This window comes from Bombus pascuorum, chromosome 5, assembly GCF_905332965.1.
Source record: "Bombus pascuorum chromosome 5, iyBomPasc1.1, whole genome shotgun sequence".
In the NCBI taxonomy this organism is placed as follows: Eukaryota; Metazoa; Arthropoda; class Insecta; order Hymenoptera; family Apidae; genus Bombus; species Bombus pascuorum.
Window position 1 is genome coordinate 937,269 of NC_083492.1, and position 21,517 is coordinate 958,785.

Here is a 21,517-nt window from a genome sequence, read left to right on the forward strand (position 1 = left end):
AATTAGTAAACTTGTAAATTTAATAGTAAAAGAACCGCAAACAGTGGTATTTGATTTGCACAGAGAGCAAATACCTGTTACGAAAGCCTATTATCTCAAGCAACGACATCTTCTCCTTTTTACGTTCTATTCTCCTTCGTAAAAGAAGCAGACCTATATTTCCATCAGATTCTCCGTCGATTCTTGACACACTGCTGAGCGTGCAATAACCCAGATACACCGAAATCCTTTCAAGCGAATAGAATCTCTGTTCCGCGACGATTCTCGAGACACGATCGGCCATTGTGCGTGCCTAATACGGCCACGGCCGAAGGTTTCGGACGCATCGATTTATGCTAATCGCTTTAACTCGTCCCAACTTTAGGCGTGCTGCCGCACACGCTAATTTCTCGTTAACGACGCGGCCAAATAGAGAGACGAGAGTCGGTTTAGCGGTTGGTAATTCGACCGGAGCCTAATGGCCGATTCGGTGAAAATGTAGTCGACATGTTGGTTGATGACACGCTCGTGGCTTCGCTCTAACGCGATTACAGCCTTGTTCTTGTCACGGGTCCTGTTTAACCTTCCTCCTGTCCTCCTCGACGAATCGGATGCTTGCCGGCTGATAATCGTGTCAAATATTTCATTTTTATGCTTGTACCGCGTGAAAAAATGGTCGCACTTCTTACGAACATCGTGTCATCTTTCTACCACATATTCTGTTCCCGTTAATAATTGTCTTCTGTGATCCTTTCTTATTTTCAACGCTCGTTGTTAAACCAACGATATTTTTAATCCATGGAACAACGATATATATCACCCTGAGTGCTTCGACGTTCTTTATGTCGTCTCAAATCAGCGAAAAAGATCTCGCTTTAATTAACCAAGAACATTTGCTTGTCTATTTCAGGTCGATCTGAAGCCTCTGCGGGAAGCGACGATCGCCGTCCCGACTCCGAAGATCTCCGAGAAGCGGAAGGCGGAGGAAGCGGACGCCAGCAAGGACTTGAAAAAGGTAAGCCACTTGACAGCTCTATCGACTCTTAAAAAACGAACGAAAGAAACGAACAGGAAGAGATTCGCCGAGACTAGATCGTACACTTTGCAAGAAAAAATGACAACGACTCCGTAAAACTTGCACATCTTCGTTTTTCGCTTTTGCTCTAACAATTTTGTTCCGAGAATTACGTAACTAGTAGTACTAAAAGGGAAAGAAAAGGAAACGGTGAAACACAGAGACGTTAATGTACGAGGCAGCTCGAGCTCTGTCTATTTTCAAACATCGGAGCATGGATGATGCCAGCTCCTTAGCCGTCGAAATTTCGGTAGACGCGAAACCAAGCGCTATATTTCATCCGCTCGCCAGGGCATCTCGGTCGTTTCTCGTGGAATATCGACGAGCGGAGAGAGAGCATCCTGGCGCCGTGACGGGCCACGTCCTCATTAATCCACAACGGCCAGTCGTCATTAACGAAATAAACGGCCGTGAACCTTGCTTTTGAAATTCGACGTTGTACCATCGTTCCATCATCGAGAAACTTCGTTCAGGGAGATTCGCCTCGATCCGACCAAGTCACTCCAGTTCCTACTACTTCCTTCTTTTTTTCTTTCGGTGCATATACTTCTTCCTTCTTGCTATTTTTAATTATCCTCCCCCGAATCTTTCTGTATTTATGTGACGTTTTAACGGTAAGCGTGAAAGTTAACTCTCTTGAAAAGGATTTCATTTTTAACGATACGACGCTATGGACTATGATATATTTCGATCTGTAAACAGAATATATATATGCGATAAGAAATTGCATTCTTTTAGAGACACTGTCAATGGTCATAGAAGATATAACCTAGCAAACAGGAAGATGGCACCCCGCTGGGGGTAGCCACCCACGTGCTATATTTATTTTTATTTTATTTTTTTTTTTTTTACCAATAAGATATAACACTTTACCAAATGTCCTTCAGGACAAATTGTAAAAAAAAACCAAAATAAACTAAAAGAAACTAGCGTGCGGATCTGGACCAGCCTACGTTGTATTCCACACTTTGTACTTTAATATTCTTACAATACCTTACAATTTATCCACACGTTTCTTTGATTCCACATACATCAAATAACCTTAACATAAATAAATTAAATTCTTCGTTCACATATATCTAGACATAAAAGATATAACTTAGAAAAAACGAAGCTGGAACCCCGCTGGAGGTAGCCACCCACATTTTTATTTTTTTTTTTACCAATAAGATATAACACTTTACCAAATGTCCTTCAGGTCAAATTGTAAAAAAAACCAAAATAAACTAAAAGAAACTAGCGTGCGGATCTGGACCAGCCTACGTTGTTTTTTTTTTTTTTTTTTTATTTGAAGAAAAAAAAATATAAATAAAAAATAATATAGCATGTGGGCGGCTACCCCCAGCGGGGTGCCAGCTTCGTTTTTTTTCTAAGTTATATCTTTTATGACAGCCTACGTTGTATTCCACACTTTGTACTTTAATATTCTTACAATACCTTACAATTTATCCACACGTTTCTTTGATTTCACATACATCAAATAACCTTAACATAAATAAATTAAATTCTTCGTTCACATATATCTAGACATAAAAGATATAACTTAGAAAAAACGAAGCTGTTACCCCGCTGGGGGTAGCCACCCACATTTTTATTTTTTTTTACCAATAAGATATAACACTTTACCAAATGTCCTTCAGGACAAATTGTAAAAAAAAACCAAAATAAACTAAAAGAACTGTCAATGGTGAAACAGTCGAAACGAGAATTAAATTAGAATCGGCAAGATGTTTGTAGGATTCTGTGCACGTCGGTCGTATCGAAAGACGTATTTCGAATCACAGTTTGTCGAGGCAAGTACAATGAAGTTCTAATGCTAAATCGACGTGGTGAATTTCTGACGAGTGCCGCTGACGCTGACTGAGCACCAAGGGTGCTCAAACAGAACAGTTTTCGAGGATATACGTAGGTTCAGGTATTTAACTTGGAGAGGAGCCCTCGGTTACCGCGCGTGTTTAACTTTCCACAAACTTAAACTCTCTGCAACGAAAAAGTTACTCTACCGATGAGAAATATACAGAGCATCGTAGAAAAAGAATCTACAGTTTGTAAGCTTATAGTATCGAAATACGATCGGTGCAATCGCTGTATACGTAGTTAGAAAAATCCTCGGATACTCTGCTCTTGCTAATGTAAGGTACCGCTAGAAATCTAAACGAAGAAATAAATACGGTATCGTGTAACGTTATTTAATTACACAAGCTCACGAGGTTTTAGATCTTTTTGGCGACTCCTTTGTTCCTCGTACCTATAAAGAAGAAGAAACAGGGAAAAATAATACATAAATTTTCTTGAGGAAAGTTAGTTGATTTAAATCGCTCGAGTGACAAAAGTATTGCGCGAGATAAACAGGAGAGAACGATGGAATGGAGTTGGACAAGAGCCACGTGAATTTATTTGGAGTTTCGGCGTACGCGTTCTACGTAGATTAATGGCGGATTAACAAAGTGTTCCCAGGCAGACGGAGTGGTCTCCGTTAAGACTCTAAGCGCTACCTTGAGCAATTAATTTCGAGTGGATCTTGTGAACCGGCGCCGTAGCAAACTTCCTCCGACATTGAAAAAAAAAAAAAGAAAAACAAAACAAACAAACAAACAACCGACGGTGAATTATTCACTCCGCGCTCACTATTTTTCCCTTGGAGTAATTACATCAAAATTAGTAAAACACCGTGATCAAAGGATATATGGAGTTCCTGCTCTGAGAAAAATTTCTCCGTTTGTTTGCCCAACGTAAGTTGTCGATTGATCTTCGTAATCGTTGTACACCGTAGTATATTACCCATTTCTATGCCGATACGACGCATCTGTGATTCGATAAATCATAGAAATTTCCAATTAACTCGCCATCTGAAACTTTAGTTCTACCGATATCGTTTGCGTGCCGGATGGTTTAAGTTCATGTAACTTTTTCTAGGTTTTTGTATTTTAAAATATCTCTCCAAAATTGCCGAATACTCTTCCAAGTTTCCGCAATATCATCCGATAGTTTTTATCGTTACGCGTTAGGAAAGATTTAAAGAGATTTATGGAAAAAATAGAAAATTACTTAAAATTGCTGGTCGAAACTAGTTCAGTATGCGGATGATTAATCCTTTTAACACTAGAACTACCGATAGTTAACGCGAAGCTATTTCTACCAAAACCAGTGAAAATGAGTGGTCTTTAAAAAACACGTAATAATAGAATATTTGTATATTTATCGATTTATTACTTTCTTACAGAAGCAGTTCCATGTTATGTAGTACATTTTTCGTATTATTAATCCATCTGGCACCATGATCCTTAAACGAGGGTCGACACATTTATAAAATTGTAGAACCAGTGATTTTCTCTGGTGTGGTATTTCTAGCGTTAGCATCTAGCGATCTAGCGATCGATTCGGAATTTTCCTGATAAATGATATCGTCGTATCGAATGATACGCGGTAAAAATTTGAAAAACGTGTGCGAAGTTGTACAAAACGAGGAAACTGGTTAATCGGAGTTCGATAAACAGATCGCAGGACCCTTTTACACTTTGACGAGTACCAGCCATTTTCACTGGTATTGGTATAAGTAACCTCGATACAAAATTATTTTCGATTTGAATATATAAAAAGCAAAATAAAATTCATTATATTATTCTTTTAGTTATTTTTGCAAAACTGGTTACATCATTGCGGAAGAAAATATGACACGAGGTAGAAATTTGAAAATAAAATTATAAAACCTGTCGATTGGACCGGTATGGTAATTCTGGCGTTAAACGAAAGGACATTCGGCCCACTTCTTTACCATGGAAGCGGAAATTTGCATATTCATGGTTTGAGTGTAAAACGAGATGATATGTTTATAGTATCGCGATTTGTTATCGCATCTGGAGGTAGATAATCGAGATGCGATTCGAAAAATTCAATCGTTGATAGGAGAAAATATTAAAATAAGAATGAAGAACTTTCTTTTACAGCGTGTTTCGAATTCTCCGATGGATATTTCAAGTTTCCTTCCAAACTCTCTGTATGGTTTATTCTATCGCTTTATGTTCTTCCAATATGCCCAGCAAATTTTTAAAGAAACGATTTTTCTCTCTGGAAAACAAGAATATAAGAGAAAGTGTAGCAGAGTTTGCTTCCTATCGAAAAAGGAGTAAAAGAACAAGTTAGAGGCGAAGTTTGCGGAATCGAAGGACGCTCGCGCCCGTTAACACGCCGAAAATGCGGCACGTATACGGCCGTGGAGAAACTCTGGTGCAGCTTGTTGCCGCCTGTTGCTGGGCTACGTCGCCGCTATCCAGACGTCGTCGGCAGAAAAATACAGTAATCCGCCGAGAAAGGATGAAAATCGGGCTACGTTAAATAAAACACGAGCAAGATATCGGATCGCGCCCTGGTTACACGCTTTTATTCTATTGACGCCTTAATGATGAGAAGCTGTTTCGCTGTTTTAAATAAAAGAGCACGATGGATGTAACGTTTTTAATATTTTACTTCTTTAGGATAACGATCTAATATAGTTGCGAGTTTGCAGTTGGAATAAAAAAAAAAAAAGAATTTACTCTTTAGATATTTCAGACTTTGTAAATTTGGAACTTTGAGGATTGAACAATTTGAAAATTCGATAATCCGATAATCCAATAATTTGAAAATTCGAGTACTTGAAAACTGAAAAACTTGTCACTTGTAACGTTTTTAATATTTTACTTGTTTAGGATAACGATCTAATATAGTTGCGAGTTTGCAGTTGGAATAAAAAAGAAAAAAAAAGATTTTATTCCTTAGATATTTCAGACTTTGAAAGTTTGGAACTTTGAGGATTGGACAATTTGAAAATTCGATAATCCGATAATCCAATAATTTGAAAATTCGAGTACTTGAAAACTGAAAAACTTGTCGCTTGTAACGTTTTTAATATTTTACTTGTTTAGGATAACGATCTAATACAGTTGCGAGTTTGCAGTTGAAATAAAAAAAAAAAAAAGATTTCACTCCTTAGATATTTCAGACTTTGAAAGTTTGGAACTTTGGGGATTGAACAATTTGAAAATTCACAAATTCGATAATTTGAAAATTCGAGTACTTGAAAACTGAAAAACTTGTCACTTGTAACGTTTTTAATATTTTACTTCTTTAGGATAACGATCTAATATAGTTGCGAGTTTGCAGTTGGAATAAAAAAAAAAAAAAGAATTTACTCTTTAGATATTTCAGACTTTGTAAATTTGGAACTTTGAGGATTGAACAATTTGAAAATTCGATAATCCGATAATCCAATAATTTGAAAATTCGAGTACTTGAAAACTGAAAAACTTGTCACTTGTAACGTTTTTAATATTTTACTTGTTTAGGATAACGATCTAATACAGTTGCGAGTTTGCAGTTGAAATAAAAAAAAAAAAAAAGATTTCACTCCTTAGATATTTCAGACTTTGAAAGTTTGGAACTTTGGGGATTGAACAATTTGAAAATTCACAAATTCGATAATCCAATAATTTGAAAATTCGAGTACTTGAAAACTGAAAAACTTGTCAGTTTGATCGAGAAGCATCCAAAGATCGAGTTTCTCCATCGAACGATCCATACGCCGATCGATGTAATCGTCAGAAATACGGCAAAGTGAATTATAGGACAGTGGGAAGATCCTTTTAACGCAGCGGTTTATAAACTGGTACGCGCGTGGTATTTGAGCTTGTTAGGGAGAGGAACTTTGTCCTTTCACGGTTGAAAGGAAGTTGGGAAGAAAGGAGGTTCGAGGACACGCCTAAATGGCAGGATGTCGGGCAAGATTTCGGTGCCACCAAAGAAACCTTTGAGAGAAACCTTTAAGGGAGAGAGTTCCTGCCAAAGAGAAAGAAAAGAGTAATTCCTCGAGAAGCTTCCAGTGACTTTGATATCCTCTTAGGCTGTTTGATACTTACCTTTTACATAATCTCTTCTTATTGATTTTTGCGATCCGTGAAACATCGTTTACAGAAAGCTTTTTGACAAAATTAAAAGGGAAAAGTAAAAAGAATCGAAGACAAAAATTTCATTACGATCTGCCGATTTTATTACAAGTAGCGACTTTTCACGATTGGGGAGATCTTTCGAAAACGGGTTGAAACAAAGGTTCGGTCTGTACATTCGATTTAGATCGCGAATAAGTGGAAATAACACAATTTTGAAGAACGTTGCGATAAAAATCGACCGTATCTAAATCGAAATTTCGATTTACGACCGCGCCATGTCGTTCCCACCTGCCTTACACGTTCGATCCTCGTTCTAACGCTTCGGAGGAAAAAAAAAGAGAAGAAACAAAGAAAAAGGACAGCTTTAACTCGATCCCTCGATGCTAAGATTCTTCACTCGCATTATCTGTCTCGCCTACCTAAGAAGGAGGAAAAGAAAAAAAGGAAGGTTCTTACGATAAGACGAAGCAGGAAGGAAAATCAAGTCGAAGGTGGGTAAAGCCTAAATGGCGAATGGAGCGGCCTCGGGATTCACGAGGGTGGAAGTAGAGAAGGCCCGAGGCAACGAGTACGGCGTGGTCGATGTGGAAAGGAGACATTGACTTGCAGACAGAAAGCGTGACTGGTGGTGGCAGGGAGATGGTCGAGGGGTGGCTCGAGGGCCGGTCGATACAGCCGAAAGTCCAGAACACGGGGCCGAGTGGCGCGAAAATTCGTGCAGATGGAAACATAAGTCGGCCGTGTGGAACGGCAACGCAGCCGAGGGTTGTTTCTTGCTCTCCTTTTTCTACCACCTCCGCTTCTTTCCGTTTATTTGCCGGTCCCGCAACTTCTACGAGTCGAGTCTTCTAACATCGTATCGCGTTTGGAGCACGAAACGCTTTATCCCGCGATCGAACGTGCTGTTTTCTCTTTTCTGTTCTTTTTTTTTTTTACCTTCTCTCTTTCTCTCTGGTTCCCTTTTGTTTCCTTTGGTGGGCGAGAACTCGCGCACGAAGGGAAATATTAACAAAGTCGAGAGAGAAAGAGAGAGTATTCGTTCCTAGTAGAGAGTCGAGGATTTCTTACGTTGGTTCAAGTTTTTCAGGATATTTCAGAATACGGTACTGAGAATTTTGTGCCATTGAACGTAATAACTTCTTTAGGTAGGAATTCTCCATTTGCTCTATACGTCATTTCCTTTCTGCCAAGAATAGATTACGTAATCTACTTGCATCGACATTGGTACGTTTTTATTAATCGTCTCGCCGTTATTCCGCGATTAATTTTCCAATTACAGAAGTTTCTAGCGAAGGAACGACCTGACTGAAAGACTAAATAGGTATATTAAACGAGCTAAGAATTAAAGCATCGTTTATCGTGGCCCTGTTCAACGGACCTGATCCGAACGTTTCATCGGCATGGTCAATATCGAATCTACCGACGCTGTTTCCTGTGATTATGCAGAGCCCTGATTAACTTCGCACCCCTACCCGGCCGCTAATGTAAATTTAATTGCGATTTAAACGTTACCATCGGCGGGCCGATTCTAACACGACAGGACGAGTTCCCTGTGAAATAGAACGAGCAACGTTAATTCACGGTCGCGCGAGCTCGTTAAATTAAATTTGTCGCTGACCAAGTGGCCGAGCTGTGCCGTTTGATCATCGTTGCTGGACACTGGAACACGGCTAGAATGTGAAAAAATCGGATCAACATCGACATGGAGCTGCACCTGGCTGGCATTCGATTAAGGTTTATCCGCGACCAGAACTTTCCCGAATTCGTTTCAACCTGGAGCATGGATATACATATTGCGCAATGTTCCAAGCGTATCAAGAATTACCATACAGTTGCGTCGCCTGTTAATGGAATTCTAAATGGCTAGAGACAACGAGACCGAGATTATCTGCGTACGAAGCTTAAGACCAATTTTTGGAGGATTTTTAATCTCAATATTTTTTGAACGTTTGCGAATTTGATAGGTTTCTTTTGTCGTTTAAACGAACAACAAGTCGTTTTTCAGTCAAAGTACGCGGCGGTGATCGATCACGAAAATGTTAATGATATACATACGAACAATGGAGATCGATCGATATAATTGGTGGAATATGCAAGAGCTTTTCGATTACGTTGTTTCTATTACTCGACGTAATAGTATCGATCGGTCCTCGAACAGAATTGTTTGCGCGTCGCGATTTCGTGTTACGCGACCGACCAATCGGATTTACATGGGTCGATGTTTCGACTAATTATTGTCTTAATTAAAACACGTATAAGCGAGATGTTCGTTGTCGAGAGCACACAGGCTCTCGAATATTAGGATCCATTAACGTAATGCGCCGTTTGTTCCGGGTGTGCGAAAATCGCGCATCCGGACGTCGTTCCGAGCCTTTAATTATCGCGCTGATTAACAGATATTAATACGAGCCAAGCCATGATTTTCACGGGCCTTGTAATGGCTGTCGACGTGATCAACGATTTTAATAGAATGGATATTTAGGAGCGCAACCTAGGAGGGACGCGTTTAGATTAAGTGCAATTTTATTCGTCGATAAAACGCGCGCTATTACTTTGTTTTTTATAGTATATGATGGGGCAGAAATTGCTTTTTTAATCGACTAATGTTTTTAGATGTAAAGAGAAGTTTGCTTCGATATCGATAATTTCAATGTATCGGATAACGAGACGCTGGAAAATTTGATGAAATATGCCAGGACTGTATCGTAAAATATCTTCCTATCTTTTTTTTTTTTTTTTTTTTTAATAGAAAGTCAGAAGTATGAGGCACGAGCTAGATTGAAATCGATTAAACGTTAATTAATTATGCTTATTAAATGAAGCTGCGCCAGTTAAGCGGATTATGATCCCAAAGTAAATTCGTCCCGGGAGAATTTTTAATTAATTCGTCTGGACGTTTAATGGATTCCGCGAAATTCACCGACTTGGTTGAATGGTAAATTTCAAAAATGCCCCTTACGATTCTTCTCGAGTCCATTTTTTCTCCCTTTCCTGTTTTTCTTCCTGTCCTTTTCCTCCTTTTTTTTCTTTTTTCCTTTTTTTCTTTTTTTCTTATAGCAGCGATACGAATCTTGTGAAAAGACCTCGCCGCTGATATAAATGGTTCCACCTATAAATGGCGTAATCGTACCTGAAAAAAATACACGGCAGCACGTATATTTCTCCGGTGATTCTAACGTGGAGGGAATTTGGAAAAAGGAAAGAGGGAATTTTTCACAAATTCAGTTATTACATCTATTCTTACGTGACGTGCATTTTATATGGAATGCGAACAACTTTGCGAAAATAATTTCGGTCAACGTATCCGGGCACGATCAGCGATTTCTAGAAAATGTTGCAGAAATAAAGAAAATGTGCTTGAGTCTGTAATTATTCCTCTAAACTCCAAGCTTTGTGATTCGCGCGATCTTAAAAGAAAGAAAGAAAGAAACAAGTATGGTCACGTTGGATCGTGTGCTTCCGTCACGAATAGGAGCATTTCGCCGCGGGAGAACGAGAAAGAAAGAATTATTGGCACGGGATCGAAGAGAGAATTAATGTCGGCCACGGGTAAATTTATTTCGGCCGACCGAGCGGCGCAACTCGGCTGCTATAATTGAAGGCTGGCCGCGCGCTGGAACACAACGCCGCTTTGCTTGGTTCACGTGAAACAAAGGGAAGATTGTTCCGTTCTGCTCGGGTTTGTCAGACCGCAGCTTCGAGCCGGAAATGGTCGCGACGCGTCACGATCCTCCGTGTTTGTCTTCGTTTGTTTTTTCCCGTGTTTTTCGATTTTTTTCTCTCTTTCTTTTTTTTTTTTTTTTTTTTTTTTTTTGGTTTTTCAGCGGTAGAGACAGAAGAGATGTTTCGCTTTAGCGAAATTTCGCTCGTTTATAGCGGCCGATTGTTTGGCATTTCGAGTTCAAATTGTATTACATTATTTCTGTATTATCGCATTTTTACGTTTCCATTGTATCGCGTTTTCATACTTTTTAAACGTAATAAATTCTTCCGTACGTTTGCTACCGATATTCAACCTCGTTTCCTTCGGTTTGCAATTTTATCCTCAATTTAACGCGATAATTAGCATTGATACTGTATGATTAATATACGTACACTACCGCTCACAATTATGTAAACACTTTGGGCGATTTGTATTAATAATGCATGAACGACGTTCGTCGAAAGTTATTCGAATGTACGAATTAATGGTAAAATAATTATCACAAGTACGTAATATCATCTACATGTACGTCATGTTCTTGTGAAAATAGCCGAAGAAAATTATAAAATTTAAATTATTCGTTTGAAGATTATATTTGTTAACGCGCCCACGGGTTTTAAATGTTATTACTAGAATTTTGGAAAATCCTTCTCTACCTAATCCATAGCACGAAAATTAAACGAGCCGTGTATCAAAAAAATCCTCTTAAACGACGAAACTGACGTTTGAAATTTTCAAATGCTAATTTTATCGTCGCATATTTTAACTTTTAAAGGTAAACTTTATCATATTACAATATTCTTATGTCGTTTTTATCTCTTCTATTCTATTTACCGTGTTAAATACCAAAAAGCCACTGGAACGCGGATTCAATGGCTGACCACATCGGTCGCTATCTACTGAACGACTAACTGCGGTTGATAAATCCCGCTGCAAATTATTACGCTGTCTTATCTTCGACGGACGCTCCAATATTTTCGCCCTTTTGCTCACAATTTCCAAATTCTTGTTCATTCTCTGCGGATCTTCTTCTTCTTCTCATTTTGTTCCAGATAGAAGAATTTATGACAGCGAATACGTTAGTAACTCCACCACGGACTTTTCAAACTCGCCGATCTAACTGTGCTTTCGTTCGACTTAAAGAGAAATCTTTTTTTGGCGCAAAACTCAATTCAGGAGATTTTTATCGATATCGGGAAATTTGTTCAATTTAAAAAGAGTGTAATTAGGTCGGAAATAGTTTAAGAAGTTTCTTTCGATGGATAAATTTTATGAAATTATTCTCTTGGTACTTTTCTTAGTTTTCTCGACTGTAATTAAATATTGTGAAAAAAGGAGCAAGCGTGTGAATATTTTTCAGCGATATTATACTTAAAACGTCAAATTATCCAATCCAATTTCCTTCAAATTATTCGTTATTCCGGTACCTCGAAACCGATCGCCTCGAAGGCTTCTTTCCAGAAACGAACGCCACGATCACCTTTGCCCAAAGTCCGCCCCGAAAATTAACCATTGCTAAAAGATGGAACGCTCCCTGGGCGAGAGCTCGAACGATCCTCTACCCTTTCGATCCTCGTTCATTTTCTCTGGCTCGAGTTTCCGGTGGCCATGTGTCAGGCACCGATCACGAGGTATACGGTTCACTTATCTACGTTCTTTCTTGCAGGCGAAATTGGAAACGAAAGCTTTGAAAGCGAAGAGGCCAGGATTCACAGACGAACGGTACAATGAAACCAGTTATTACGTGGAGAACGGTCAGTATGCCCTCCGTTTTATCTTTAACCCCGGTATACACTATCGTTAACAAGTTTCGAATTACGTACTGCGTATTCCACGGGAATTTCAAATAAGAATTCTGAAAAACCTATCTTTTAAAACGAACTTGGTTCGGGATTTTTTTTTAGAAAATTTGATCGAGGCGAAGGAGACTATTATCGTCGATATTCGCGGCATTAATTTTGGAAATGAGTAGATGACACGGACGGAGGTGCAATTGGAAAAGTAGTCGCAAGTTTTTGTAGTGTAGCTATGATATTTCCAAAAAGACAATTAAAATTAAAGATTAAAAGAATAATTATGTTTTAGAGTATCCGCTAGCAGTAATAAAAAAGTTGCTCGATATATCGAATGTAGGGTTAATTAAAGCAAAAATTAAATTATTTTGGAAAGTATCGTATTTCACGAGCGAACCGATATTATCCGATAAATTGCTTCGTGAAAACTGCGTCGTGTGTGAGTGTGTCCCTTCGGGGGGCCATTAGACGTTACATGTATCAGCAATTAACAGTTAACGCACGGATTTATGACGGTCGATCGTCGATCAACAGCGTCGCTGGCGGTCAATTAGACAAAGATTGACAATTAGACGATGCGTGTGAATCGGTAACTCTATTTTATCGGTAAACGCGCACAGCGTTCCGTTATATCGCGCTGATCTGCGTTTCGATCGTACAACGGATCGTGAGAATATACGATCGATCGGCTGTATGACGTGTATCTGGAGATTGGAGCAGTTTGTCGGACTAATACAAGGGTAGTTGCTCGATAATTCGTCGTTGGATCCAACAAGCGGCGAGGAGAGACAAATTCTTTTAAAGAATCGCAAAGAGATCTCGAATTGATCGCCGGCGAAGACGATCGACAAAATAAACACCTCCGAGCACAGTGTGTGAGCTGTGTCAGATATTTAAAAATGACAGTATGCCGTGTTAGATATACCATTCCACGCGTAGCGCCACGCCGTGTAACGTCGCGAAGCTTGCAGGCACGAGATAGCTCGATCCCGGGCAGGGTCGATGAAAACGAAAACACCGAAAGAGCTTTTCCCCTCGACCCTTTTTCCCTTCGTGCTATTCGATTTCGTTGGCATTGTGAACCACGCCAACTAACCGGCTGGTGCCGGGAAACGAGAGACAGCAGTCGGGATCATTGTTCGAATCATAGCCATTCGCGGGATTATCCGCGATTACCTGGTGAACAGAGAGGGAGTCGGTAAAGGCTGCAGTTACCGTTGTAAGGTCGTCGGGAATGCAGATGAACCGATTAACGCGTATCGTTCCCTCTTTTTCATCGCTTTTCCAATCCTTTCTTTTCCGATGAAAGATAAAAGAGGATCGAAATAACATCGTATTTAACAGGTTTCGTATTTTCTATCGTCGTGACAGCGTCGTTAAAACGCCAGGTTATCGAGCAATACTTGGTAGTCTTGTTTATTCGAGCGATTCTTCGTTGGTCGTTAGCGGGAAACGCGAATTAATTCAAAGAGCTTTGCATGCGCCGTTCGCCAGGACGATCAGAAAGTTATCTCCTTTCGCTTTGCGATATCGCGAAGAACCAAGAGACGAGGAGTTCTAGCGAAACCGATACTCGTGGCTGTAATCGAAAGTACGGACGACTTTTAGGGCGATAGCAGGATTAGGTGACCTTGAGCAACTGGAATCTCTGGCACCGCGACAGCTTGCAATCAGAGCTTGCAATTTATTCCTTTCCACGATTTATCGTATCGTTCGTTTAAATAGCCACCGTTTGAGAACCAAGCGGGACTAATCAGCCGGAGAGAGAGAGAGAGAGAGAGAGGACCTTGTACGAACTAACCGCTGTTATTCTACGTCGACTCGTTTTGTCGTAAATAAGTTGAGAGACAGAGAGTCTCAGAACGTTCTTAACACGTTCGGGAGCTTGTTGAGCGTTGCCTCGCATTTTTACAACGTGTCTATAAGATTCGACGATTCACTGGAAATTTGAAGCTTAGTAACTCGTTAGTAATTTGATTATCGTCAATGTGGATCGTAAATAATGTCAAGCATTGTTCCGAGCGAGCAATTGTAAAAGATGATCGGGACAACTCGTGGCCATTTAACCGGGCAACAATGGCCATAGGGTAAACAAAGGTTTTCTCTTTCGTTAGTCGGTGAACTTTACAATTAAACGAAAGTGTACTTCCCTTATCGAGTGGCAGCAACAATAAACTCTTTGCAAGAAACCGACGACGTTCTTTCAACGATACTGGCGAACGTTAATTAAAAAGCCGGTTACAGCTACTGTCTCGGTTAGACACGCGACTAATCAATCGATTTCACCGCACGAGGCCGTTTATTGAGAGTTTATTAAGCAGAAATAGGTGTATAGGTATGGATCGTGGACTGTAAACGAATCCGCAGCCGGAATCGCTGGAACGAGTCGACGAAGTCGATTTATCGAGTGTCAATACGTTCGGTAATTAAAGTAGTTGCTCGCGGCGATGGCTGCCTCTGTGTTTCCAGCCAACGTGCCGCATTATCGACGTTCCACGGGAATCGCTTGATAGACGAACACTGATAGGCGGCTATGGCTATGCTCATTAGTGGAAATAACGTTTACTCGTCGATAACGAAGAACGCTATGAGAAGGAGCGAAAGGAACGTCGAAAATGTTGAAGTAACTACTTTGAGAAAAACTCTACATATTTCTTTATATATATAACCTGGAGACTGCTATTACGCAGAAATATTCTAAATAAGGAGCGGTGCATATTATTGTACCTTTGAGTATACATTATGTTTTAGGTTGCAAGATCTTGGAACTGTAAAGATATAGGAGGGATTCGGAAATACAAATAATTCACTTTATTTTACACACCACAGTTATACAAATATCTTATACTATGAAGAGACCTCGTAAACCTACTCGTCCGCATGCTTGTTGTTAACCGACTCTTCCAAATGCTTCTAAACGACTGCCAATCGTCCTTTGTCTCAACTAAGGCCTGGACGCCCTTCTGACGCTTACACACACATTCACATGTACAGTGTAACTGTATCATCTTCCTAACAGGAACAAAGGAACTAACAAACAGATTTCTATTTACGTTCACTGTAGTCTCTAGCCAAAGCTATAAGGTTAACATTTTTGGTAATGTCCTTTTGCTATAAATATACGAACGTGCTCCCTATCGTTGCATTGTCTAGTAGCACTAAGGCAGTAAGGATCTGAATCAGCATAAACTTATACTTATACCTTTAGTTATTTCAATATACTTTTCTATTATAAATTCATCCACTCGTTCTTCGATCGGTCAACCTCAACCTCGACAGAAAATACGATTCCCGGGTCTCTCTCGATATTCGTATCCTCCAAAGAAGATAAACGAGGCGAAGACGAAGATCCTTGTTAATAACGATCTCTTTTCAGAGATAGTACCGCCGCAATATACATACGTACGATAATAGAGCTGCAAGGATATTCTTACGAAGCAGTTTAAGGCACATCGTGATTTCTTCAACGATTTCTTCGGGAAATCTAAATTGCCTGTTTCTCTTGAAACAGACGTATATCTTACGTCCAATGTATCAGAGAAGTAACGGAGAACGTAGATAATATTGGAAGAGCTTGCGATATTTTATTCATTAAAACGGTATTAACCTTTACGTCCGGAGGAGACTTTCTTGCGTTTAACGAGTTCTTACGCTATTATACAGGATATCTTTGGTAATTGGACCGACCACGATTCCTTTTCAAGGAATATTAGAAAAAAATGATAGAAACGATTAGACGAAGATAATAAAATGTATAATTAAGTGGAGATAGGTAACGTTCTTCGTTAGAACGTTTTCGAGTAATGGACGTTACGAAATAGAGTTTTAAAGTTTCATGCGAAGCAACCAAATTTCAGTTATAAAATACATCAAAGATGGATTCGAGTAGCTAAATATTCCCGCTCCTATCTTGCTTTCTGGGAAATCCTTTAATCTTCTTTCTACCTTCTGGAAGGGTAAGTTGTGCCACCACTTAGAACCAAAGTTTCACCAACTTTCTCAGACTTCTTGTCGGTCTTTTACTCAAAAAGGACCGATAAATCTTTGCGTTTTCCAATATCGATCGACTCTATAAGAATACTTGTTTCCATCGCGATGTTTCCATCAAAGAGATTGCAAAGTAGCAAACGAATTTTTCTTTTTTCGAATAATTACATCTCGATCTCAAAACCGATCGGTTTTTCGCCGCCGAGTTTGCGTATGCAATAGTCTGCCGATATTTACTTCCTTAAATATAAAATACTTTGCCTCCTGGCTGATTTTACCAACGTTATACCACTTCTGCATCAACGTTGAATCTCAGGGGCAAGCTTTCTGTCGTTAAGTACGAACCAAAACAAGTAAAGCTGTATTTATATAAATAAAAGTATAGCGAAAAATATATTTTCTCCGAACTCTGCGTATTTTCGTGAAATAATTGTTGGGATGCAACGATATTACACGCATATGCACAAATACTCTTACACGGACACCTACACAGGCATTTGAACAGGACACTTTCACAGGTCATACTCATTACTGTACAGAGAGTGGGGTTCAAAATATTTAAGGGATCATGGGTTGCTACCTACGTCTAGACTGAGAGCAACTGGCCAACTGTCAACAATTCTTGCATACGTTGTTAATTATATCACTCGCTTATATACATTTGGTTCTATAGTTCCGTTTAATAAATATCACTGAATATTATTTCAACATAAACATTGTGTCTTCCACAGATTATTACATTGCAAAATAATTACATTACAAGATTAGTAACATTCAGTGTAGTACTATATTCTTCATATGTAGTTCTGTTTAATAAATATCACTGAATATTATTCCAACATAAACATTGCATCTTCCACAGATTATTACATTGCAAAATAATTACATTACAAGATTAGTAACATTCAGTGTAGTACTATATTCTTCATATGTAGTTCTGTTTAATAAATATCACCGAATATTATTTCAAGATAAACATCATGTCTTCCACAGATTATTACATTGCAAAATAATTACATTACAAGATTAGTAACATTCAGTGTAGTACTATATTCTTCATATGTAGTTCTGTTTAATAAATATCACTGAATATTATTTCAAGATAAACATCATGTCTTCCACAGATTATTACATTGCAAAATAATTACATTACAAGATTAACAATATTCAGTGTAGTTCTATATTCTTCATATGTAGTTCTGTTTAATAAATATCACTGAATATTATTTCAACATAAACATTGTGTCTTCCACAGATTATTACATTGCAAAATAATTACATTACAAGATTAACAATATTCAGTGTAGTTCTATATTCTTCATATGTAGTTCTGTTTAATAAATATCACTGAATATTATTTCAACATAAACATCGTGTCTTCCACAGATTATTACATTGCAAAATAATTACATTACAAGATTGATAATATTCAGTGTAGTTCTATATTCTTCATATGTAGTTCTGTTTAATAAATATCACCGAATATTACTTTAACATAAACGTTGTGTCTTCCGCAGATTATTAATCTTAACTTTAAGATTAAATTCTAACAATAATTGTCGAACGTATTCAGTCTTATTCCTGCCATTGAGAAGGCGATTTGGCGAGCAATTCCGCGGGAAATCGGTGGAAGTTGGTGGCGAGACCACGTTGGTCGCGTTCGATGTCTATCGATTGCCTGTTCGGTTCATTATAGCGAGTTTCAGTGGCGAATTGACGATAACGGGAACAGCGTTAGTCGTGGCGGAGTGAAAAGGAAAGGAAAGGGTGGTGTGCGCGAAGGCACGTAAGGATTCGAGTGTCTGAGAGAACACAGAGAGCTGACTAGAGCAAAGAGAGGAATGAGGGGGAAGGATCGCGAAGACGAAGGGAAACGAAGAGAAGAGAAGGTAGACGAGAGAATCGATCGAATATTTAGACCTACTGGCATATCGACAACCGATATCTGCTCCACATTCGAATAATAGACTCGCACGGCTGACGACGTGCTGCCGGAGCATCCTCCAGTTCCTCCTCCAACGAAACAAAGACCTATTAATGCCACTCGAAAGACACACGCCCACCGGCGTGCTTCTCCTCCGATTCTCGATGGACGTCCCCTTAACGCGAGAAACGCATTCCATTACCGGAGACTTGTGACACGGCCAACCAATATTCCCAACGAGTATTCCGTTCCATCTCTCTGTCTTCCCTGTATACGCTTTCGTTGCGCTCCGTATACTCTTGGCTACGGAGTTTCGAATCGTCGATAGCCAAACCAAACAGAAACACGAGTCTCCCATTCTAAAATAACTCGCAATATCGTCGTATCCAGTTTATCGAATTCGTCTTCTTTTACTAAATAATCGTCGATATCGAATAATCCATCTTAATTTCCATCCTCGCGTCAAATTTCAGTCCGGTTATTTAGCCTCCAAACGATCCCAAATACTCTCGGATCGTTGAATTTATTCGTTTCTCCATTAACCCTATCGTCTCCGATAATCCGTCTCAATTTTCCGACAAACAAACGAACAGAGACTCGTCTCTGCATTTCTAAAACACTGACAAACCGAGCAAACAAACTACGAGACCACGGAGCTGGCCAAGCAAGATTCTCGCGACAATTAAATCGACCCCTGGGTCGTATCGAATCTTCGGACCTGGGTCGCATCGAAGGGACCGTTACCCGAGCTACGTTGATGCAACGTTCACGCCACTCGGGGGTCATAGCGAAACGATCAGCCCGACGTCGCTGATACCCGTGTATACAACGAAGATAGAGGGGTGGAGCTTCTACGTGATTCAAATCTAGATCCGATCCTATCTCTCGGTTGGAGGAGCCAAGAGTACGCTATTGGCTAGAGGAATCCTTGGCTCACGGTATACTTGGACTATCTTTCTCTTCCTCTCCACCCTCTATAACTCCTTCTCTTCCCCTCTACTCTGTTTCCTCCCTACCACCCTGCCTTTTTGGCCTCTCCACTCCTTTTACAAAATCTTCTTCGTTCGACGAAGTCTTCTTCATTCCCGCAAGATCGAAGAAGGTTTCGAGCTAGCAGGTGGCTGTGGAACGTTGTATTTTTGTGTCTCTGTGAATCTTCCGGATCTTCTTTCCGTTCTTCTATCTTCGTATATACCGGTTACAGAAATGCTGTTCTTTTTTCTCGTAGGCTGTTTTCAGAATCTTGAGAAGCTCAGGCAAAACGGTTTTATCAGCTCGCGAAGATCTCGCCGTCTTAAGACCCGTTTCTCTCCTTGTTTTTGTCTCTCTTCTTCTTTTTTCTCGCGTTGGAAAGCCGCTGGAGAACAGATTCGCCTTCATCGTGGTTATAGTATTTATACGTAATACGTATTACGGTGATGTTGATCGTTTCCGACGTGGGATAAATTATTTCGTGGATTGTTTTGTAAGATCTTCGAGGTGGTTAGAACCTGTGTCTTCCCGAGGATGTTATTCTCTTTCGCTTTTAAGCGTTTCTTATTTATTATTATCGTACTAACGAAGACCCTCGGAAGTCAGACTCGTCGACAAACCTTTTTACAAAGTTTTTAATTTTATCAAGCAAGCGATCAAGCACGCTCGATGTACTTGATATATTACTGTACGGCAGTGGTGTCTGAAAACCGTGACTTTAAAGTATCTTTTCGCCTGTTCCGTGGGAAGAACTCCTAGCCGTTATTACTGGCTCTGTCACTGGAGTACAATGATGTAGAGAAACTCTTTCTTTCAACCTTTTCTTGTTATTAAAGTAGGACAGGTAGGCGAGGGCCTGTCACACATCGTAAAAACTGTGACAAGAAGCTTCTGGTTGTAGATATACAGGGTATCTCTCGAAGCTTGATTCGTTGTACATACAAGCCTAGCCAAAATACACTTTGTAAAGGCGACGTATATTTCAGGAACTAAAATTTTGAAACATCCATCCTCTTACGAATACGGTCGACACACTTTTTATCTTATAATTTTAAACTTATCAAAATCAATTTTCGTCTCTAACAGGAAAAATATCAGCCATAAAATTTCAGTACAGTAACCGTTTTGTTAAATATTTATCGTCGTTGCCATTAAATATAAATCTAAAACTATACTACTTGTCAAGTCATCATATTTTTTATTTCGTTATTTTAAATTCACTAAAATTACTTTCCATCCCTGATACAAGAAAGAAATTTTCAACGAAAATTTCCAAGGAAAAATTAACTTTCCTAATCTTTCGTCCGTCATATAGATCGATAGGTAATTTGCGAAACTGCCAATGGAATAAACTCGCGAATTCACGTTTTCACCCCTTCCGTGTTTTCTTCGCTCTGCCGTTGACTATATCTTTTTCTTGGTCGGCTTTGCGTCTCAAACGACTTTCGAATCGAGGAAAAATATTTCTCCAACCACCTCCGTCGTTTCTTAATCTCTTTCTCTCTCTCCGGTTGTTACTGTACTCCCGGGGACTATCGCGACGATCATTATCGTCTTCTTCGTTCGGCGAATCGAGTTCTCCTCGGGCGACCGGAGACGATCCGCGACTTTGCGGCCTGGTTTTACATCCCAGACGATTTCCTACTTCTTCTTCCCTTTGACGTGACTCGATTCGTCGCGCTTGCAAAGCAAAATTACCGTGTCGAAACTTGTTCCTTTTTCTTGCGTGTTCGCTTCTATTTTTCTTTCTTCCCTTTTTCTTCTGTTACAATAAAAATTTCACTAGATAGAAATTGTAGCTAAAATTATTCGGAACATTTTGACGATAAGGTTGAAATTTTTAGTGGAGAGGCGTATCTACGTCGGCCGCCATTTCGATCTTCCATTAGATCTTGAGAAAATGTCTCATTAACGGGATTCCCCGGGTGGGCCCATCGCGCTGTCACGCGGATCATCGCCGAGATGCACGCGAGTTCGCCTGTAATCTCGATCTATCCACGTCCGCCAGTAAATTCGAGGCTTCTGTCTGCCGTGTATAATTCGCAGTGAGATAAGATTACGGGCTGTGGAGGGTGGCAGGGGGTGTACAAGACACCGTAGATAGATACAGAGCCACGATTTAGCGTGCTAGTAATGATACGTTGCGAGAAAGCGTTCTCT

At 39.7% G+C, this 21,517-nt stretch overlaps 1 protein-coding gene across 3 annotated transcripts in view; it reads left to right on the forward strand.

Moving 5' to 3' along the window:
- Positions 1-21,517, forward strand: part of LOC132906695 (pseudouridylate synthase RPUSD2-like) — a 182,027-nt gene that overhangs the window by 111,363 nt on the left and 49,147 nt on the right. For all 3 annotated transcript variants that reach the window (XM_060959102.1, XM_060959104.1, XM_060959103.1), the window contains exons 3-4: positions 890-994; positions 12,348-12,435. In XM_060959102.1, the coding sequence (XP_060815085.1) occupies positions 890-994; positions 12,348-12,435 (193 nt within the window). The remainder of the gene's footprint in view (positions 1-889; positions 995-12,347; positions 12,436-21,517) is intronic.